The sequence below is a fragment of the Eumetopias jubatus genome, unplaced genomic scaffold (genome assembly GCF_037043125.1).
Source record: "Eumetopias jubatus isolate StellerSeaLion01/CBP00866 unplaced genomic scaffold, mEumJub1_p1.0 scaffold_16, whole genome shotgun sequence".
Lineage (NCBI taxonomy): Eukaryota > Metazoa > Chordata > Mammalia > Carnivora > Otariidae > Eumetopias > Eumetopias jubatus.
The window spans coordinates 67,360,732-67,384,125 of record NW_028274822.1 but is presented as its reverse complement, the minus strand read 5'-3'; the positions used below and the strand labels follow the sequence as shown (position 1 = coordinate 67,384,125).

Genomic DNA, 23,394 nt, shown 5'->3' with positions numbered 1-23,394 from the left:
GGCTCAGGTTGGAAGCCAGGTGGCATGATGCTCCTGCCATGCTCCTGGGGAGCAGAGCAGCCCTGACCTGACAGGGGACACCTGGCAGCAGCTGAAGGCACCAGCCCAGAGCTGGGGGTCTATTCTCTTCGGTAAGACTGCAGCTGTGTGCCCAATTCACCAAGCACTGCTCGGCTCCACGAGGAGACCCACACATGCCACCCGCACGCAGCCCACATCCCTTCTGTAGAGTGGGGACACTTCCACATGAGACAAGGATGCAGACGGGGCAAGCAGCTCACTGGAGGCAGAGGTGAGGAGAGGCCCAGGGCTACGCCTTCTTCTCAACACACCACATCCCCCCACGGCTGGCCCTAGGCAGGCGTGCTGCTCCACGCGCCTCATTCTTCACAACCGACCTGAGAGAGAAGAGCTGGCCTGGCCCATGGTGCCAGCCAGGGGTGCAGCTGGAAGAGCCAAGCATGGGCCCTCAGGCACCCAGGCTGCTGACACCCCTGTAGCACCCACAAAGGACATGGCTGCTGCAAAGGACTCCAGAGAAGCAATGCTCCGGGGCGGGGCGGGGGGGGGGGGAGCGACAACAGTCTGGACACAGCAGAGCCCAAGGACAGCAGGAAAGCCTAAGCAGCTTCACAAGGCCAAGCAAAGGAGGCGTGGTGGGGCCGTCACTGCAAGGTAAGTGGGCCTCCTGCCCTCTGAGCCTTGTGACCTCACTTCTGTCCGTCGGTACGAGGACGGCCCAGGTGGCAGGTGGAGGGCCTGAGGAAAAGCACGACTGCTGCCGTTGGCCTTGGATGCAGCCTTATCAGCCCCGGCCTGCCCAGATGGGGCTCTGAGGCACAGAAGGGCAAGAGGCCTGGCATGCCAACCTTGGCCATACACCACCCCAGCCAGACCCTGCTCCTCGTCCCCTTTCTTATTTTTATGCTACCACTTTGAAAAAATGGAACATGACCTGTTGTCTTTATTTAAAAAGCGTTGCTAGCCCTACCTGGGGCTCCTATACAAAAACAAAACACAACCCAAAAACGAGGCCTCTCTCTGACCAGAGACTTGGGTGGGGACTGGGGCTCAACAAATGGAATGTGTGCCCAGGGAAGAGTGAGCGGAAGCCCTCCCCACACCCCATGCTCCTCAGAATAGCCCCGGCCTGCCCCCTTGGCCGCCCTCCTTGCCAGAAGATGAAGGAGAGGCGGTCCGATCTTCTGAACGCTCCGTGGGAGCCATGCACCGATGGGCTGGTTACCAGGCTGGGGCAGTGTTGGCAAGACGCCTCATACGCCTGCAGGAGGAGAGTAGGCAGTGACCCAGATCCCCCCAGGGGATCTCTAGTACAGCCAGGGGAGTGGGGACAGAGAAAGGACACGGAAAGGGGGGGATCCCCAGCCCCTCGCTCACTCTAAGCCTGTCTGCTGCGTAAGACCCTGAGGCTGCCGTCTCTCCAGCTTGCTCAGGTCCTGTCTACCTCTCCAGGGCTCCAGACACATAGGTCTGGGCTGTGGTCAGACCCAACCTAAGGGCTTAGTTTTGTTCCCGGCAGGGACACCCACCCAGGGGCTAGATTGTGACTTATCACTCAGGGGCCTGCCTCTGGCAACTTGGTACCCTCCCAGAAACCAGGTCATCGGGTCCCTCCCCTGCCTTCAAGACAAGTACCTTTGGGGAGAGCCAGCTGTAGGGGGTCTGGGGGTGGGGTGGGGGGTACCTTGTGTTCCTGTCCTGGTCGCGGATCTTCTTTTCCATCTCGGCATCTGTCAGAGTCTCCAACAGCGGGCACCACTGGTCAGCGTCACCTGTGTTCCGGATGGCAATCTCCACCGTGGGTAGGGGGTTCTCACTGTGGGCCGGGGTGGGGCGGGAGGTAGTAACTGCTAGTGCACAGAGTAGCAGCTAGAAAGGCCCCCAGAAACCAGTGTCCCCCCGCCCTGCCAAAACACTGGAGCCAGGGCACGGCAGGAAGGCCCACACCTTTCCTGCCACCTCCTCTGCCTCCTCCCTATCAGGCCGTTTCCATGCCTGGCTCCTCAGAACAGCACTCCTGAGGGGAGTGCCCTGGTCATCACCTGTCACGCAAACCTCAAGGCAGAGTCACTGGAGATGCCAGGTCCCCCCACAACAATAGCTTCTCTTCAAAGCACTCTCAAATAGGCCTTTTGTTGCTGCCTAGGTGTCTCTGGTCTATAAGCCTGGGGAGGGCATTCCCCATGACCAGTGTTGCTGGGGAGGCAGGGGAGGGCGGTCTACCCCACTCAGTGCCCACGGCCAGGACCCACCAGCCTCGACGCCTCATCACTGAAAGCCGCTGGGCCAGCCTGCTCCCGAATATTCTGCACACTTGCCCCTCAGCCCACTTCACTGGCCCAACTAAATCCCAGAGAGCTGGGCTATTTGCTTAGGACAGACAGCTGGGCCTGGGACCCTTGTCCCCTGATCACTACAATCCGTGGCCCTTCAGTGACCACCCCGATGGCCACCTGCGCACCCTCTTGCCAAGGAGACACAGCGTGGGTGTGTGGGTGTGGGGGGGGCAGACACACACAGGAGCACCATGGGAGAGAGGACACAGCTGAGCTGCCGCCTCTCTGGGCCTTGGTTTCTAAGCCTATGTGACAGGAGGCTGAAGAGGCAAGGATGCTTCGGAGCTGACAGCTCCAACTCCTGGCCTGGGAGGCAAGCCTCAGAGCGTGGCCCTAACACTGACCTCTCCCACCCCCTTCCCACCGTCACCACCCCAGCCTCACCGGGCCCTTTTCTCCCTCCTCCAGCTGGGCGGCCTGCACCTGTGTCCCGAGGCTCAGCACCCCCAGAAGGCTAGCCCTGCTCCACTGCAGCCCTATCAGGTGTCTGCCCACCTGCATAACAGCTCGCTCTGGGAAGAGTAAAGGCGGGCAGGGCCTGGGGGAGGCACCTGGAGGACACGGACAGAATAAAAGGGGATGGCCCCTGATCGGGAGGCCCTGGTTTTGATACTTCATCTGGGAAACAGAAACAGTATCACGGCTGTGAGAGCTTTTTGGAGGATTACTATTATTTAAAGCAGCCAACGTATGTCCACCAGAGGAGCTCCCTAGGGGCCAGGCACCTTGTCACGGAGTCTCCCTGTAACCTGTGCCCAAGGTTGTGAGTGGCCCACTGGGGAGGGGCGTCCACGCAGGCCTGACCAGAGGCTCTGCTCCTCATGCTGCCAGCTGACCCACAGCAGCCGAGGGCCTGCTCTGGCCTCCCCTGTGCTACTCTCCTCAGCCAGGAGTCCCAGCTCGTGGGCTGAGGCTGCCACCACAACCCAGGGCTACCCCTGGCTCCTCTGCAGAAGTGGGACTCACCTCTTGCTGCCGAAGCTAGGCCCCGAAGCCCCAGCTTGTGCTGGTGACTCAGAGGCCAGTGACAGGGGCAGCACCAAGCCCCCACCCGTGCTTCCCCAAGGCCAGCCCTCCTCAGCAGCTCCTGACAGCTCTTCTGCAGCCAGTGTGGTGGTTTGGCAATCCTCAGCCCCCCAGCCACAGACCCAAACATCATTCCTCACCTCAAGGGCTCCCGGCCGCCTTCCTCGGGAGGACAGACATGAAAGGCGCCAAGCCCACGCTGAGGGGAGCAAAACATGTTTTTCTCTTAATTTAAACAAGAGCTCATGAGTAGGTCCTGGAGGCCCCTTTGTTTACCTCCCCTTGGCTCTGGGAAGATTCCACTCCAGTGGGTTTGTTCTAAAATAAGAACTAGCTCGATCCAACCCTGTAAAAATGGGCCTAGAGCCAGCAGGCCTGCCTCGGGTTTGGGACAAATACACAGGCGGGGGAGCCACCTCGCCTCCCACTCCTCTGAGCGGGTTCTGCATCACGGCTTCAAGGTTACCTGGGATCACAGATGCTCCTACCACCCTGCAGAGTCCAGGTGGGGACACAGAGCCTAGGCAGGGGAGGGCTGTGGCTGAGGTGACAGACGGCCTGGGGCCACAGCTTGTAGGGTTATCTTTGGGTGATCTTACTGTTATGCCCTCACGTGATACAAAATGACAGCCAAGGAGCACTACTATGCCCACTTCACAAAGGAGAAGGACAGAATCTTGGAGGGAAATGACCTGCCCACGGCCACTCAACTGGGAGCAGGGAGAGACAAGACTTGACATCACCCTCCTCTTCATAGTCAACTGATTTTTACATGGTGCCAAAGTCCACAAAATGGGGAAAGAGCAGTCTTTCCAACAAATGGCACCGGGGCAAGATGACCTGCTGGGTTAGGCAGTGGTTTCGTAGGTATCGCATTAAAAAGAGCACAGGTGGGGGCTCCGGGCTGACTCAGCTGGTGGAGCATGCAACTCTTGATCTCGGGGTTGTGAGTTCGAACTCTACGCTGGATGTAGAGATTACTTAAAAATAAAATCTTACAAAAGAAAGCACAGGCAACAAAAGAATAAATTGGACTATGTTAAAACTTTAAACTTTTGTGCTGCAGGGGCACCTGGCTAGCTCAGTCAGTGGAGCGTGAGACTCTCAATCTCGCGGTTGTAGGTTCAAGCCCCACCATGCTGGGTGTGGAGATTACTTAAAAAATAAATAAATAAAATGTAAAACAAAAAAAATAAAACTTTTGTGCTTCAAAGGACACTGTCATGAAAGTGGAAAGACAACCCGCAAAGTGGGAGAAAATATCTGCAAATCCTATCTCTGATAAGGAACTCATATCTAGAATACATAAAGAACACTTACAACTCAATAATAAAAATACAAATGACCCCATTAAAAAACAGGGGACTTGAGCAGCCATTTTTCCAAAGGTGATATACAAATGCCCAATGGCACCCGAGAAGATGCTCAGGTCATGGCCAGGGAAATGCCAATCAAAACCATGAGACCCCCCTCCCGCTTCCCCTAGGATGGCTAGAATTAACAAGTCAGATAACAGATGTTGCTCGAGGATATGGAGAGACCAGAAGCCTGGCTCTGCAGGCTGGAAAGGAAAATGGGGCGGCTCCTCTGGAAAGGAGTTGGGCGGTCCCTCCAAACACTAAACATAGCTATCACGCGACCCAGCAATTCCACTCCTAGCATCTACCCAAGAGCACTGAAAAGAGGTGTTGAAACAAGAACTTGTACACAAATCCTTGCAGCACTACTCTTTAACAGCCAAAAAGTGACAACAACCCAACTGTCCATCAACTGCTGACTGGGTAAATAAAACAGGGTCCATCTGTATGACAAGATCTTAACCCCAAAAGGGAATGAGGCTCCGATACAGGCTACCACAGGGAGCCGTGATACTAAGAAGCCAGCCACAAAAGACCACGTGTTCTAGGATTCTATTTATATTGAGTACCCAGAACAAGCAAGGCGATGGAAAGCAGATCAGGAGGTGCCCAGGGCTGAGAGCCGTGGGGGCAGGACGATGGCCGGGAAAGGGCGTGAGGCTTCCTTTGGGGTGACGGAAACGCTCTCGAACTGTGATGGCTGCGCCACTGCAGATCCTACAAAGCTCATGCTAGCTGGCTGGACTGTCCCGTACGTGTACTATACCTCAAGGAAGTGGTTCTAACAACGGACAAGCAGGCAAGCAAGCGCTGCAGCTGTCAGGTGGGCAGAGTTCCAGGAGTAACCTCTGTGGCTCCTGGTCCCCAAGTCCAAAGTGACCCTGGTGTCTCTCAACCCTGAGACGCACCAGTGACACCTGCATCTCTGTCCCCCATCAGGCCCAGCTGCCAGGTTCTCTGGCAGGTTCCCTTGCCTGTCCCCAGCTTCCTCCCAGCTGGCACCCTGCCCGGCCACCTCCCTCCAGGGTTTCATGCTCCCTGCCGATTACCTTTGGTGGCCACACACAAGTCTCCTCTACTAGACAGTGTACTGTTTCTTCTCTGCCCCCAGCTGCAGGTACAGGAGGGGCCAGGAACTCTACTGATGCAACTTTCCTCACAGGTAGCGGCTCGCGGGTTTGGGTCAATGTCTGACAGCCTCGCATGGGCTGCTCAGCTCAGGCCCTTCCCGTGGTGGAGCCCTGTCCCCTCCTGCCACTCACCATCTTTGTTCCATTCCGCTGGCCCCCGGACATCTATGTCTTGTTCCGGTTCAGCTCTCTAGGAGCTTGGGGCCCCCAATCTATTTGCCACATGCCATGCCCCCTCCTCATGCCTGCCCACATCAGGCCTGCCCCTCCCACGGCTGAAGGGAAGTCTGTTCTCTGCCCTGGCTCCCTTGACTTGTCTGTGGGCATTCTGCCTCCGTTCACACATGCCCCGTGACCAGCAGCTCGCCTTGCTCCACCGCGGACACAACTCAGTGCCACCATCACTGAGGAAGGCACTGCAGCCCGACGCACTGGGCTCGGTCTGGGGGCAGACAGACTGCACTGGCTTGCGGGAATTCAGAGCATTTACAACACAGGATGATGGAGGCCCAGGATTTAAAGCCCCTTTTAAGGAGTCACGTGACTTAGCAGTTGCCAAGCTTTGCGTGTAGCAGAGACCAGGCCGGGGCTCCTGGTCCCACCCTCCATAGACCAACTGGTCCCTGGTCCTGGAGACATGGTAGCCCACTCTACTCTCCCCAGGCAGCGGTCCAGAGAGAAGGACTGATATTGGTCTCCCTGGGGAGAGTCAAGAGTGGTTGGAGGGGTGCCTGGGTGGCTCAGTGGTTAAGCGTCTGCCTTCAGCTCAGGTCATGGTCCCGGGGTCCTGGGATCGAGCCCCGCATCGGGCTCCCTGCTCCGCGGGAAGCCTGCTTCTCCCTCTCCCAGTCCCCCTGCTTGTGTTCCCTCTCTGGCTGTGTCTCTGTCAAATAAATAAATAAAATCTTAAAAAAAAAAAAAAAAAAGCGGTTGGAGCTCCCAAAGGATGGCGTGGTGCAGCAGTGATAATGTGGGTCAAGGTCAAGAGACAGAAGTTGCAGTCCCCTTCCTTGCTTGCCTTAGAAGGCCACAGTTCTGTTCCCTGGACGATAAAGCCAGCCTCTGACCCTAAGCTCCCCTTCCTGTCCTGCAAGCTCTCTCCAGAGTGTCCAGCTGCCCAGGCCACACACAGCACACACGACGGGCTGGGCCTAGCAGGAGGAGCTAAGGAAGCCTGGTCAGCTGGGAAAACACAAGCAGCCGTCCCGATGCCAGAGAGAGGCTGAGGCTGCCTCCCAGATCCCAGGCAGGCTGTGTCCCACGGGCTGAGGCTGCTGGCAGGGGGACGTGTGCTCACCCCGGTCTCTGGGAGGCGGCCCTGCCTTCCATCCCGAGGACATGAAACCTGCATAATCAGCACTCGCTGAGTGCAGCGGCCCAGGGCTCTGCGATGCCCCCCAGCCACCCGGCTGGAATTCATTAAGTGGCTTCTGAGATGGGGGGGCTAGGGGGGATCATCTGTTAAGTCCTGACCTGCTGCCACCAGGGACTCCCGAGGGGGGTCTGCTCTGGAAGTGTCTGGCATACTGCCGACGGCCTGAAGCCTTGGCGGGGGCTTTTAGGAGGACGCCTGGGATCACCCCAGAATCAGAGCAGGAGGGACACCACCACATATCCCACCATCCTCCGGGTCTTGCTGCTTTGAGCAGCATGACAACCCCACCCCACACAGCATCTGCCAGCCAAATGTGGATTCTGACCCAATCAGCATCTCGGGGCTAAGGTACCTGGGGTCAATGTTACTCCCACGACCTGTACCACATCACCACCTCCCAGGACCCCAGGGGGCACTCCAGGGAGCGAGGCCACCCCAGACCGGTCTTCAGGCCCATCGGCCTTGGCTCAAGTACAGCATGAACGGACATCCACGGCCACACCTCCAGCCAGACTCTTCACAAGAGCAAGACGCCGCCACATCATGGCTCATAGACGCCTCCTCCTAGGCAGGGCCTGGACTCTGTCTGTGAAGCGAGACCACCTGGTCGGCAGGGCTGCTGGGAGGTTACGGGAGGGAACATGTCTCAGCCCGGATGCCGGGAGCGCAGGCGGTGCTTGGACCCCCACGGAGCTCACTGGTTTCCCAGGGCCAGGATCTCAAGGCCTGAAAGTGTACGGTCATTCCTTCTCTCTTGCTCAGATTTACAGGAAGCAGTCAGAAAGCAGTCTCCTGGGATTTCTGGGAAAATCAGCTGAGACACAAACATACTCACGAGCTCCATTAACTGTCCTATCTTTGCAAAAAGACCTCGGTACGGGCTCCTCATGTGCCATTTTAGGCTCCCGTCCCTGAGTAATGATTGCCAAATGTAGACAATGACAGTTTGATGAGCAGAATAAATCCTAACATCCTGTTTTGACGCAGGGACACTCCACGCCACCCCCAGACTGCACTTTCCCAAGGGCTGAAAAGGAGCTCAGGGAACAGGATGTGGCTCTTTATCTTTCATGGCCCCCAGGTCGGGGTCCAGCCAACATGGGTGTTTGACCGGTCTCTGACTTAATGACGGCGAGCTAGAATAGTAGAAAGAAACTGCTGGGGACACCTGGGTGGCTCAGTCATTAACCATCTGCCTTCGGCTCAGGTCATGATCCCAGGGTCCTGGGATTGAGCCCCGCATCGGGCTTCCTGCTCAGCAGGAAGCCTGCTTCTCCCTCTCCCACTCCCCCTGCTTGTGTTCCCTCTCTCGCTGTGTCTCTCTCTATCAAATAAATAAATAAAATCTTAAAAAAAAAAAAAAAGGAAAGAAACTGCTGGAGATCCTTGACTCTCATGAGCTGGGGAGGGCTGTTTGGAGCAGCCCTTGTTTGAGATAGAAGGCAAGTCCATCAGATGACAGCTCCTGGGGTGGGCGATCCGTCCCTGACAGGGGGAGGAGTATGGGCGAGAGTACAGAGGCAGCGGGGCGGCAGGGTGCAGAGGGGCTGCTGGTAGCCAAGTGTAGCCCTGGGCAGTTGCAATGGGGGCATGGGTACAGAGTGGGCAGATACACCACCCCCTTAGAGCCACCCCCCGACACACTGTGATGAGGTTGGGGAGTCCTGCCACTGAGACACATGAGGCAGGAGGAGTGAGCCAAGAAAGGGCCGCTGAGCGGCTGAGGCTCCAGAGAGACCCGAAAGTGTCACCACACATAGGGAGCCATCTTTTCCCCAAAACACGTCTGCAGAGGAATGAGGGCGGGGCTCACGTGGTCTCCTACCTGAAGGCATAGGTCTTCTGATGCCAGCTCAGCTGTCCCCGGATGCTGTACGCAATGGTGGTGACGAACTCCCCGCCCAGCCCCAGCTCTGAGCATAGCTTCAGGGCAAATTTCTCTGGTGAGTTCTCCTTCTCTGACATGTCCCACTCAAACTGGTCCACCAGCGAAATGTTTCCCACGTGGATGTTCAGCTGGGGCGAGAACCAAAGAACACAAGTGAGAGGAGTCAGAACGGCGCCCAACCTCGGGAGGCCTCAAGGAGGTGAGACAGCCCACTAGGGAGTCACCAGGCCAGGCCAGACCCTGCCCACAACTTACTAGCTGAGAACAGGGGCTGGCCCTTGTCCTTCTGGCCACAGGTCCCCATCCAGAAAACGGAGATGACACCGCATACGTACTGGGACTGCCACAAGGGGGCTCTGGCTCAAGACCTGGCACAGTCACCCATCTTACTTAATAAGTGTGATCACGGATGCACACCCCACTTGAATAGCCCATAAAGGCGCCCTCAAAACCTGGGTGGGCAGCAGAGGCCCACAGCCAGCCCCGCCTACCACGCTCCCAGCAGACACCCTGCTGACACGCAACCTGCCACCAGGAGAGAGTCCGGGCCCTGCCTGTGCAGCACCCAGACCAAGACGGAACACAGCCTGAGCTCCAGGAGCTCCCCACCTACACCTGCACTCAGAACCACCATCTTTACTCGTCACGCCACAGATGAGCAGGCCTGCTCTGAAACAGGAAGGACTCATCAGGGTCTGGCTGTGTTCACTGGGCGCCGTGTCCACAAGGCTCCTTCCTATGACTCTATGGGGCTGGGAGCACTGCTTGCTGCTCTCCAGGTAAGCAGGCCACAATGCACCTGCCCGTTCACCCTACTATCCCTGGGTGCTCAGTTTTTTTTTTTTGTTTTTAATTTGACAGAGAGAGAGAGAGAGAGAAGACAAGCAGGGGGAGCAGCAGAGGGAGAGGGAGAAACAGGCCCTCCGCTGAGCAGGAAGTCCAACGTGGGACTTGATCCCAGGACCCTGGGATCATGACCTAAGCCAAAGGCAGACGCTTAACTGACTGAGCCACCCAGGTGCCCCCGTGCTCAGCTTTTTAAGACAAGGATCAGGGTGGCCACGGCTCAGGACCTACCCTGCTGCCCTCAGAGAAGCGTGAGACCCCACTCCCTGTCCCCGTTCACAAAGCCCTGCACCTCTGGACCCCGCACACCACTTTTCACTCTCTGCAAACAAGCCCCCTGTCCTTTCCCATTTCCGTGTTCTGCTCACGCTGGGCAACTGACCAATGATGGTTAACAGAATGGAACCAGAAGAGCTGCCTCTTGGCCTAATAGGAACCGAATGCCCAGTGAGCCCTGAGGGCATGCTGGGACCAAAAAGATGGGAAGCAGCAGGCAGCCCAAAGAAAAACATCAAACAGGGCCAAATAGGAGCAACCGGTGTAGCCGTTCATACACAGCCCCAGCAAGCTCTGCCCCGGTTGCAACGGCAGGAGTCCTCCTGGCCACCAGGCAGCACCGTGCAGACTGGGGTGCCTGTGCCCTGCCAGTTAAAACTGGTCATTAATGCTTGCTTCTACTCAAAAATACAGATTGTGTGCCTACTAAGGAAGAGGCACAGGGAATGCAATGGTTAGTACCACCAACTAAACACTGTCTTCATGGGCTGACATTCCAGTTGGGGGAGAGATACCTAAGGAAGTTAATTATGTGAATGTATGGTACCTGTCATGTGTGGCCAAGTCCTAAAGACAAAATGAGGGGAAGGATAGAAAGTGCACAGGAGGCCACGTTAGCCAGGAGGCCCAAGAAGGCCTCCCTTGGGGAGGCGGCATTTTAGGAAGAACTGAATGGGCAAAGAGCGCAGGCCCTGTGGCTCCTTGGAGAGAAGGGTCCTGGGCAGAGCTGGGCCTGAGGCTGTCCGAAGGGCTCCAGCCTCCACAAGGGGCTGGAAGACCTGGGGAGTGTTTTGAGCAGAGAAGAGACACTGACTGCCACTGAGACCTCCGCTGGAGGGAGCCATCTAGCAGTGGGCATGGTGAGGTGGCGAGGAGTGGCTGGACTCTGAGTGGGCTCCGAGACGAGGCAGGGCCAGGACCCCTAAGTAGGCATGCAGCACTGGGGCCAGGCTCCAGCCATCTCCCCAACCGCCAACCCTTGTCACCACATGCACCTGCACGGAATGGGCCCGGTCAGCCCCGCAGAACCTCATGGCTTGACGTGTAAGAAACACTGAGCCTCCCAGCCCCGAGACTGAGCAGAGCCAACCTGCGCCAGGTGCCCTGGTAAAGGCAGCCAGGTCTGGGCTGTAGTCCCAGAGTCCCCAAGAACATCTGTAAATGGCCACTCCGCACTAAGGCACCCCTTCGTGAAGAGAGACACTCCTCAGGTGCCATCGCGGCCAAGATCCTGGCCCTCCACCATGTCCCAGGAGCCAAACAACAAAGAATATCCTCATAGAAGTACCCAGCTCTCCTTGAGTCCCTGTGACCCAAACCTGGGGTGTGACCTTCAGTTTCCTCACCTATAAGATGGGTGCTGTCCCCTAGGCCACCATGCCCATGAGGGCTCTGACCTGATAGACACAGCACTGTCCCATAGCAGCAAAACTTCTCTGGGCCACAGCTGTGTCCGACCTTGGTGCCAGCGAGCCCTTGCGTCAGAGGTGGGCAGAAACCCAACCTGGGGGTGGGGATGACAGGTGGGATGGAGGGCCTGAAGGGGCCCCACAGCTGTCCAGTAGCCAAGAAAGCCTCTGGTCAGGAGAGATGGTGGCAACTCCTGGCAGATTCTCAACTGCCTGACAACTTTCTGTATGGCTGCCCACAAGCTCCATCAGGATTTAAAACAAAAAAAATTCTGAGAAAAGTATCAGGAAGCCAGCTGGTCAGACTCATGAGGACCCTGATCGTGGCCGCATGTTGGTGGGTGTGGCTAACTCCATGAGGCCACTTTCCCACTACAGTTACAGGACAAAGATTCGGCACAGAGCAGAGTCCTCAGGGCCATCCTTTAGAGGTGAGAGGCTAGGCATGAAGAATGCAGGTGAGGCTCCCATTTCTGTTTGAAGTTCCTCTTCTTTCTCAGTCAGGCTCTTTTTCTGCTGGTTGGCCATAATATGAAACTAAAATGGGTTAAGAAAAAGATTCGTATTTCTCTCAAAAAAATTAACCAGTGGGGCATCTGGCTGGCTCAGTCAGTAGAACAGGCCTTTTTTTTTTTTTTTTAAGATTTTATTTATTTATTTGACAGAGAGAGAGAGACAGTGAGAGCAGGAACACAAGCAGGGGGAGTGGGAGAGGGAGAAGCAGGCTTCCCACTGAGCAGGGAGCCCGATTCATGACCTGAGCCGAAGGCAGACACTTAACGACTGAGCCACCCAGGTGCCTTTTTTTTTTTAAAGGATTTTATTTACTTATTTGTCAGAGAAAGAGCGAGCGAGCACAAGCAGGGGGAGAAGCAGGCAGAGGGAGAAGCAGGTTCCCCGCCAAGCAAGGAGCCCAATGCGGAACTTGATCCCAGGACCCCGGGATCATGACCTGAGCTGAAGGCAGACACTTAACCGACTTAGCAACCCAGGCATCCCCAGAACATACAATTTTTTTTATCTTAGGTCACAAGTTCAAGCTCCACGTAAGAAAGGAAAGGAAAAACATTAAGGGAAAAAGAAAGGAAAAAGGAAAAAGGAAAGGAAAGGAAAGGAAAAAGAAAAGAAGAGAGGAGAGGAAAAAGAAAAGAGAAGAGAAAAGGAAAGAAAAGAAAATGAAAAAGAAATTAACTAGTAAGGAGACTGAATGAGTAAACAAAAACTTCCCCACAAAGAAAAGCCCTAGATCCCAATGACTTCATTGGCGAATTCTACCAAACACTGAAAGAAGAATTAGCACCAATCCTTTTCAAATTCTGCCAAAAAATTTAAGAGGAGAGAATATACTTCATAATTCGTTGTCCCGATATCAAAGCCAGATACAAGAAAGGAAAACTACAGACCAATATTCCTTATACACTTGATGTAAAAATCTTAAACAAAATGCTAGCAAACTGAATTTAGTGGCATATTAATAGAATTATATACCATGACCAAGTGGGATTTATTCTAGCAATGCAAAGATAGTTCAATACAAAAACTGACCAATGTAACACACCATATTAACAGACTGAAAAACCACATGACGACCTCAATCAATGCAGAAAAAGCATTTGACAACATTTAACACTTTCCTGATAAAAACACTCAACAAACTACAAAAAGAAAAAAAACTACTTCAACATAATAAAATCCATGTATGAAAAACCTACAACAAACATCATATTCAATGGTGAAAACCAGAAAGTGTTTCCTTTAAGATCAGGAACTAACCACTTCTAGTCAACACAGTATTGGAATTTCTAGCCAGAGAAATTAGGTAAGAAAAAGAAATAAAAGGGATCCAAATTGGAAAAGAAGAAGTAAAATTACCTCTATTTACAAATGATGATCTTATATGTATGTGGAAAACCCTAAAGATTACACAAAAAAACTGTTAGAACTAGTAAATTCAGCAAACCAACAAGATACAAAGTCAACACATAACTATCAGCTGCATTTCTATATACTAACCAATAAACAATCTGAAAAAAAATTATGAGAACAATTTTATGCAGAACAGCATCAAAAAGAATAAAATACTTACGAATTAACCAAAGAGATGAAAGACTTATATAACGAAAATTACAAAACACTGCTCAAAGAAATTAAAGAAAGCATAAATAAACGGAAAGACATCCCATGTTCATGGATTGGAAGACTGAGTATTACTCAGATGTCAAGACTATCCAAATCAATTTACAAATTCATTGTAATCCCTATCAAAATTTGAATGTTTTTTGCAGAAATAGAGTAAAAACCCATCTTAAACTTAAACTGAATCTAAAGTACCCTGAAGAATCAAAACAATCTTGAAAAAGAAGACCAAGGTTGGAAGACTCACACATCCTAATTTCAGAAGCTACAGTAATCATGGGCGCCTGGGTGGCTCAGTTGGTTAAGCGACTGCCTTCGGCTCAGGTCATGATCCCGGAGTCCCGGGATCGAGTCCCGCATCGGGCTCCCCGCTCGGCGGGAAGTCTGCTTCTCCCTCGGACCCTCTTCCCTCTCGTGCTCTCTATCTCTCATTCTCTCTCTCTCAAATAGATGGATAAAATCTTTAAAAAAAAAAAAAAGAAGCTACAGTAATCAAAACAGTGTGGTACTGACATAAAAACAAACACATAGAGCAACAAAATCCCAGAAATAAACCCTCAAATATACAGGTAAATGATTTTTTTTTAAAGATATTTTTTATTTATTTATTTGACAGAGAGGCAGACAGCACAGGTAGGCAGAGGGGCAGGCAGAGGGAAAGGGAGAAGCAGGCTTTCTGCTGAGCAGGGAGCCCGATGCGGGGCTCGATCCCAGGATCCTGGGATCATGACCTGAGCCGAAGGCAGTCGCCTAACCGACTGAGCCACCCAGGCGCCCCCAGGTAAATGATTTTTGACAAGGGTGCCACAACCACTCAATGTGGGAAGGACAGTCATTCCCACAGACGATGCTGGGGAAAGAGGACAGCCACATCCTTAAGAATGAAGTCGGACCCTTACCTAACACCATTTACAAAAATTAACTGAAAATGGACGAAAGACCCAAATATAAGAGCTGATACTATAAAGCTATTAAAAGAAAACAGAAAAAAGCTTCATGACATTGGATTTAGCAGTTATTTCTTAGATATGAGACCAAGGGCACAGGGAACAAATGAAACGACAAACTGTACTTCATAAAATAAAAACTTTTAAGCATCAAAGGACACTATCAAAAGAGTAAAAAGGCAACCTACAGAATGGGACAAAATATTTGCAAATCACATATCTGATAAGGTATTGATATCGACAATATATAAAGAACTTGTTAAACTCAACAACAAAAGAACAAAATATCTGATTAAAAAAAGGCAAAGAACTTGAACACACATTTCTCCAAAGATCTACAACTGACCAACAGGCACATGATAGATATTCAATGTCACTAATTAATGGAAATACAAACCAAAGCCACAATGAGATGATAACTCACACCAAGCAGGCACTGCAGCAGGCAGGCCTAAGACCCAAATCTCAGCACTACCACTCATCAGCTGGACAGTATGGGCAGTATGGGGCAGGTGATGTGTAACCTCTCCATGTGGCAACCTCTTTACCTGTAACACAACGGGTAAGGCAGCATCTTCCTCCAGAACTGAGGTGGGTTAATAGACAGTGGGAAATGTGGTTGACCCAGCTAGTCCACAGGAAGAGTGTGGCACTGCTGTTCATCTCACCATGGGCTTCCCTGCTCTGCCTGGCAGCTGGCTTCATCTCCTCTGTACCACCCAGGCTCTGTTCAACACCTGGCGGTGCCCCAAATACATCCAGAATACATCTCTTACTCAGAGAAATCAGAAATTAGCCCACAACCCTTCCTGGGGTAAATAGCCACATACTACTTTTAAGACAGCCTTCCAGAAGTCCAATCCCACAGCATGGACCCCAAAACCAGGGCGGTCCAAGGCCTCAATGTACTCTCAGCACCCTGTGACCCACCCAGGACAAGGAAGACCCCGGAGCACGGTGAAGAGCTGCCCACCTTAATGATGACACGCTGGTCTGACTGGTCCTCCAGGATGCTGTCCGTGGGATAGGACTCTATCTGCTGTCTGATGGCAGAGGCGATGGCTGGGACAAACGTCAGTGGGTTCAAATCCAGGTCATCACAGAGGATTTCTGAAAACATCTCAGGGGTCATCAGCTTCTCTGAAATCAGGAGAAAGGGCACGAATTGCCAACTGATCACAGGACCTAACTTCACCATGTTTGGCCCTAGCCGCCCCATCCCCTTCCTCCTCTGCTAGACATCCCCAACAAAGATTGATAACTCAGGGTGACCCTCCCAGACATGAGGTTGGGGGAGGAATCACAGGACGAGCATCACCCCCTTCTGGCCCTCATTCCACACACACAATCCTTTGATACCTTGATCTGGGACTTCTAGACTCCAGAACTGAGAGGAAATAAACTGTTGTTTAACCCACCCAGTCTGGTACTTTGATATGGAAGCCCGAGCAAAACAGCACAGTCTGCTTCCAGGTAAGTCACTTTGAGGTCAGTGTCCCACTGGCACACAATCATTCACCAACTTCCTCCCCAATAGAGAAATCCCTGAGATAGTAGGCTGCTTGTGGCTTTTTATGGACCTTCTCTCAGTTTCTGACTCTCTGGGCAGCACACACACATAACAAGGTGACAAATATGCAGATGTAAATGGACCCTGGATCCTGGAAGTATAGCCATACCAGGAATGAACTTGCAGGGGCCATCTGCAACTGGCCAGATTACAGCAAGGTCCCATGTGGTCAAATGTTTTCTCTCTGTTCTGCCCTGTTGTTGTAACCCAAATTTAATGGCCACGCACCACTTCTGGGATGAGCCACAGACAAGAAGAAAGTCAAGGATGAATCCCCTTATTGGTACATGGCATGATTACATCATCAAGAACCAGGTCTGCTCAACAACTTACCCCACCATTTCCTCACTAGCCCAGAAAGGCTAGAGACCAGCCATCCTAACAGTACCATCAGGACACACACTCAGCCAGTCTATGATCAGTAACTCATATAGCAAGCAAGCATAGTTAATTTCGGAGATTGCCGCATGGAGCTAAAGTGCCCTATGTGAAGCACCCTACGAAAACAATGTGCAGAACGTTACTAAACTTTTTAGTGTGAGGTAATTATAGATTAATATGCAGTCTTGATTACTGTTGCTATATATTAAGACTGAGACTGGGGAAACGGATTCTCCTACTTTATTCTTTTTTTTTTCAAAATTGCTTTAGTTATTCTAGTTCCTTTGCCTTTCCATATAAATTTTAGACAATTTTGTCTATATGTACAAAAAGTTTTGCTGAAATTCTCACAGGAATTGCATTCAACTTGTGTATCAATTTAGGGGAACTAACATCTTGAGTATTCTAATCCATAAAAATGGTATGCCTTTCCATTTATTTAGATCTTTTTAATTAATTTTATTGGTGTTTTGTAGTTTTTGGCATACAAGTCCTATACATGTCTATTAGATTTACACCAAAGTATTGCTTTTCTTTTTTTAAAGATTTATTTATTTTTAGAGACAGAGAATTCGCATGTGCATGGGGTGGGGGGCAGGGGCAGAGGGAGAGAGAATCCCAAGCAGACTCTGCACTAAACATGGAGCCCAATGCCACGACCCTGAGATCATGACCCGAGCCAAAACCAAGAATTGGTTGCTCAACCAAATGCACTGCCCAGGTGCCCCCAAATTATCCCTTTTCTTATTGAGTGAATATAAATGGTAATGTATTTTTTTTTTTTTAAAGATTTTATTTGACAGAGACACAACAAGAGAGGGAACACAAGCAGGGGGAGTGGGAGAGGGAGAAGCAGGCTTCCCGCGGAGCAGGGAGCCCGATGCGGGGCTCGATCCCAGGACCCTGGGATCATGACCTGAGCCGAAGGCAGACGCTTAATGACTGAGCCACCCAGGTGCCCCAAATGGTAATGTATTTTTGAGTGTCCATGTGTTCACCAATAGTACATAGAAATACAATTGATCTTTTAAAAAATATTTTATTTATTTGACAGAGAGAGACACAGCGAGAGAGGGAACACAAGCAGGGGGAGTGGGAGAGGGAGAAGCAGGCTCCCCTTCAAGCAGGGAGCCCGATGCAGGGCTTGATCCCAGGACCGTGAATTAGTTAGAAATGTGTTACTTAGCTAACAAGCATTTGCGTCCATTCTGGTTGAAGAACACATAATTTAAAATTTCAATTCTTTTAAATTTGCTGATGTTTGTTTTATGACCCATGACATGGTTTGTATGGTTCATAAGGCAGCCGCTTAATAATTGAACCACCCAGGCGCCCCAATACAATACAATTGATTTTTGCATGTTTATCTTGTATCCTATGATGAACTCAATCATTAGTGTTAGCAGGATTTTTTGTAGATCTCTTGGAATTTTTTTTTTTTTTAAGACTTTATTTATTTGACAGAGAGCACAAGCCAGAGGGAGAGAGAGGGAGAAGCAGGCTCCCTGCTGAGCAAGGAGCCCGATGTAGGACTCGATCCCAGGACCCTGGGATCATGACCCGGGCCGAAGGCAGCCGCTTAACCGACTAAGCCACCCAGGCGTCCCTCTCTTGGGATTTTCTATGTAGGCAATCATGTCATCTACAAATAGGGACAGTTTACTTATTTATTTTTTAAGATTTATTTTAGAGAGCGAGAGAGTGTGTGAGCAGAGGGAGGGGCAGAGTTAGAGAATCCTGAAGCAAAATCCCCAGTGAGTGCAGAGCCCAACATGGGGCTCAATCCCAGGACCCCAAGATCATGACCCAAGCCAAAATCAAGAGTCGGCCACCCAACTGACTGAGCCACCCAGGCGCCCCCAAACAAGGACAGTTGAATTTCTTTCTTTCTGATCTGTATGTTTTTTATTTGATTTTCTTGCCTGACTACACTGGCTGGGAACAAGAGTGATGAGAGCAAACATCTTTGCTTTGTCCCTGATCACAGGCAGAAAGCGTCCAGTCTCTTACCATTAAATATGTTAGCTATAGGATATTTTGTAGATACTCTTTATTAAATTGAAGTAGTTTCCCACTATTCCCATTTTTCTTAAAGTTTTTAATCAAGAATGAGTATTTTGTTAGTTTTTCTGCATCAAATTGATATCATCTGGTTTTTCTTCTTTAGTCTGTTAATATGGTGGATTATGTTGATCAATTTTCAAATATTTAACTAGATTTGCATCCCTGGAGTAATGAACCCTACTTGAGTCATGGTGTGTAATTCTTTTTATATATTGCTGAATTCTGTTTGCTAATGCTTTGTTAAGGATTTATGTGTCCTGGTGCCTGGGTGGCTCAGTTGGTTAAGTGTGTGACTCTTGATCTTAGCTCAGTTCCTGATCTTGGGGTTGTGAGCTCAAGCCCTGCGTTGGGCTCCACACTGAGCATGAAACCTACTTAAAAAAAGGGGGGGGGGGATTTATGTCTATAATCATTAAGGATACTGGCCTATAGTTTACTTTTTCTGTACCGTCTTTAGTTTTGATTATCAAGGTAATACAAGCCTTATAAAATGCACTGGGGAAAAAAAAGTAAAATTCATTGGGAAGTGTTCCCACTTCTATTTTCTGGAAAAGACTTCAGAGAATTGATGTTAATTCTTCTTTAAATGTTTGGTAAAATTCTCCAGAGCCACCATCTGTGCCTGGAAATCTCCTTTTGGGGTGGTTTTTAAATTATGAATCATATTTCTTAATAGTGATAGGGCAACTCAAATTATCTATTTGATACTGAGTGAACTGTGGTAGCATATGCTTTACAAGAAATTGCTCCATTTTGTCTAAATTGTCAAATTTATGTGTGTAGAGCTTTTGTGGTACTCCCTTTTGATATCCACAGGGTCTGTAGTGATAGCCCATTTCATTCCTGAATTTGATAATTTTTGTTTTCATCTTTTGTTGTCAGTCCTGCTAGGTCAGCTTTACTGAGCTTTTCAAATTATCAGCTGTATTTCATTAAATTTCTCCACTGTTTTTCTGTTTTTAATTTCACTGATTTCTGCTCTCTTATGCTCTGCCTTCTGCTCACTTTGGTTTCATTTTGCTTTTCTTTTTCTCAATTCTTAAAGTGGGAGCTTATAGATTTCAAACTTTTCTACTGTAAACACTGATGCTACAAATTACCCTGTCAGTACTACTTGAGCTATATCCTACAAATTTTGGTATGTGATATTTTCATTCAGGTCGATGTATACATTTATTTCCCTTTAGATTTCCTCTTTGAACCATGAATTAGTTAGAAATGCGTTATTTAGCTAACAAGCATTTGCGTCCATTCTGGTTGAAGAACACATAATTTAAAATTTCAATTCTTTTAAATTTGTTGACATTTGTTTTATGACCCATGACATGGTTTGTATGGTATATGTCCCACATGAAGTTAAAGAGAATATGTATTTTGCTGTGACAGAGTGTTCTATAAATGCCAGATACTGTTGGTTGATGGTGTTGTTGGGTTTATATCATCTTGCTCATTTTCTGTCTAGTTATTCTCAGTTGTTGAGATAGAGAGATGTCAAAGTCTCCAATATAATTGTGGATTTGTCTGTTTCTCCTTTCAGTTCTATCAGTTTTTGGTTCACATCTTTCCCAGCTCTGCTGTTTGGTGCATACATACTTAGGATTGCTATGTCTTTTTGGTGGACTGACCCTTTTATCATTGAAGTAGTCCCCCCAACCCTTATCTATGGCTTTGCTTTTCACAGCCTGTTATCTGTAGCCAACTTTGGTCTGGAAGCAGATGATCCTCCTTCTGATGTATCATCAGAAGATCACAGTAGGCTAATCCTACACCTCAATTCATCTCATCACGTAGGCATTTTATCATCTCCTATCGTCACAAAAACAAGGGTGAATACAGTACACTAAGATATTTTCAGAGAGACCACGTTCATACAACTTTTATTACAGTATTGTTATAATTGTCCTGTTATTGTTAATCTCTTACTGTACCTAGTTTATAAGCTAAACTTTACCATAAGTAGGAATGCTTAAAAAAAAAAACATAATATATATAGGATTTGGCATTACCTGCAGTTTCATGCATCCACTGGGGGCCTTGGAACATATTCCCTGTGGACAAGGGGGTACTACTGTATTTAATCTCTCTACCTGTGGTAATTTGCTTTGCTCTTAAGTCTGCTTTATCTGATACTAATGCTACTGTTTCTGCTTTCTTCTGATCAATGCCTGCATAATGTATCTTTTCCTATGACTTTACATCCAACCTACCTAATCATTATATTTGAAGTAAGTTTCTTATAGATAATATATCATTGGGTCATTTAAAAAATGCACTCTGCCAGGGGTGCCTGGCAGGCTCAGTTCTTGGAGCATGCGACTTGATCTCAGGGTTGTGAGGTCGAGCCCCATGTTGGGTGTAGGGGTTACTTTAAAAAACGAAGTGTTAAAAACCATGCACTCTGGGGGCGCCTGGGTGGCTCAGTCATTAAGCATCTGCCTTCAGCTTGGGTCATGGTCCCAGGGTCTTGGGGTCGAGCCCCACACTGGGCTCCCTGCTCAGTGGGAAGCCTGCTTCTCTCCCTCTCCCACTCCGCCTGCTTGTGATCCCTCTTTCACTGTGTCTCTCTCTGTCAAATAAACAAATAAAATCCTAAAAAAAAAAAAATGCACTCTGAGAATCTCTGCTTTTTTTAACTGGTAATTACTGACCTATTAAGTCCTACATCTGCCACTTTGTTTTTGTTTTTCCTGTTTTCGTTTTTTACCTTCCTGTGGGTTACTTGAACACTTTTTAGGACTCCATTTCAATTTATCTACAGTATTTCTGAATATATCTCTTTGTGTAGAATTTTTAAGTGTCCTTCTCTATATAACATCATATACACATAACTTACCAGTCTACTGGTTTCTTCATTTTTACCAATTCAAGTGAAGTACAGAAACCGTACCTCTCATCATGTCCCTTTACATTTCCTCATTTATAATGTAAGTATCTTAAACTATTTCCTCTACAGGGCGCCTGAGTGGCTCAGTTGGTTAAGCGACTGCCTTCAGCTCAGGTCATGATCCTGGAGTCCCGGGACTGAGTCCCGCATCGGGCTCCCTGCTCAGCAGAGAGTCTGCTTCTCCCTCGGACCCTCCCCCCCCTCATGCTCTCTATCTCATTCTCTCTAATAAATAAATAAAATCTTAAAAAAAAATTAAAAAAAAATTTCCTCTACATACATTTAGAACCAATCAGACAGCATTACCACGTTTGCTTCAACTACTAAAAGTAATTTAGAAATCTCAAGAGGTGAAAGTAAGATTATATTTACCCGTATGTTTGCTTATCGTATTCTTTCTTCCTTCCTGATGTTCCAGTTTCTTTTATCATCTCCCTTTCTTTTTTTTAAAAGATTTTATTTATTTGAGAGGGAGCGAGTGAGAGCACGAGCAGGGAGAGGGGCAGAGGGAGAAGCAGACTCCCCACTGAACAGGGAGCCTGATGCAGGGCTCAATCCCAGGACTCTGGGATCATGACCTGAGCCGAAGGCAAACACATAACTGAATGAGCCACCCAGGCACCCTATCATCTCCCTTTTTTTAGGTTAGGTCTAAAGACGATAGTATTCCTTCATTTGAGGATTTCCACTTCATTCCTGAAGGGTATTTTTACTGGGTGTAAGATTCAAGATTGGCAGTCTTGAAAAACCATGTGCCATTTCCTCCAGCCTCTGTGGTTTTGGATGAGAAATCTGCTGTCATCCCAGGTCTTTCCCTCTAAGTCAGGTGTTCTTTTTCTTGGCTCTCAAGATCTTTGTTTAGTTTTCAGAAGTTCAACTATGACGAATCTTGGCATGGATTTCCTTGGGTTTATATTGCTGGAATCCACTCAGCTTCCTGAATCTGTCATTTGGGGACTTTAGGCATCCAAAGTGAACACATGGACACAAATCTCTGGAACCTGCTTCCTGTAGCCATGCCTTACAGAGTTAACCTGCAGGGCCCGGGTCACCCCTGGCCTGGGTGCAGGAGCAGATTCCACACCTTCTCCTGAGGCAGCTCAGGGCCCTGCCTTGGGATCCCCTCAACCCCTGGTGGGGCCATACTGACATCCATGTGTTCTTGTTCAGCAGCTCATCCTTTCTGGAGGATTTCAACATACCCCAAGGAGGCTGCTATTGAGACAGATAATGTCATACTTCACCAGCAACTCACAGATAAGCTCTCTTTCATGTCCTTCTAAGAGAAGATAACCTTGAACTCGTTGTTAACAGATACCTTCCCAAAGTTTGTTGGAGACAAATCCTGGTTATGAAGAATGTCTTGGTTCTGAAGGACATGTAGTTCATTCATGCCGCTCAATATTTTTAGTCCCTTTGTGATAAAATGTCTCACACCCACCTTTATGGTTACTTGAAATTTCAAAGTAAATTAGATACGACCACGAAAAACACCAGCGATTTTGAACATGCAATTTTAACTCTCATGGCAGGGGCACAGCTTCCTAACCACCAGTTAAGAATTACAGCTCTTAGATATGCTAAATACCACTGTGGGCTGAGGAAGAGTTCACAGAACAAAATTATTTTGGTTCTCCAAGGGTTTGTACCAAATTATACTTCATGGGGGATATGGTATGCTACCGGAGGACTCCTTTGAGGAACAGCCTGGAGAAACTCATGGCAGGGTTCCCAGAAAGATATAGGT

The 23,394-nt window shown here is 49.3% G+C and overlaps 1 protein-coding gene across 3 annotated transcripts in view; it reads right to left on the bottom strand.

Annotated features, from left to right (window-relative positions):
• Positions 1 to 934: 934 nt before the first annotated feature.
• The window catches only part of SMARCB1 (SWI/SNF related BAF chromatin remodeling complex subunit B1), a 36,952-nt gene continuing 14,492 nt past the window's right edge, over positions 935 to 23,394 (bottom strand). For all 3 annotated transcript variants that reach the window (XM_028095501.2, XM_028095502.2, XM_028095503.2), the window contains exons 6-9: positions 15,722 to 15,888; positions 9,072 to 9,262; positions 1,706 to 1,837; positions 935 to 1,282 (exon numbers count right to left, since the gene is read on the bottom strand). In XM_028095501.2, coding sequence (XP_027951302.1) covers positions 1,243 to 1,282; positions 1,706 to 1,837; positions 9,072 to 9,262; positions 15,722 to 15,888 — 530 coding nt within the window. In that variant the 3' untranslated portion in view covers positions 935 to 1,242. The remainder of the gene's footprint in view (positions 1,283 to 1,705; positions 1,838 to 9,071; positions 9,263 to 15,721; positions 15,889 to 23,394) is intronic.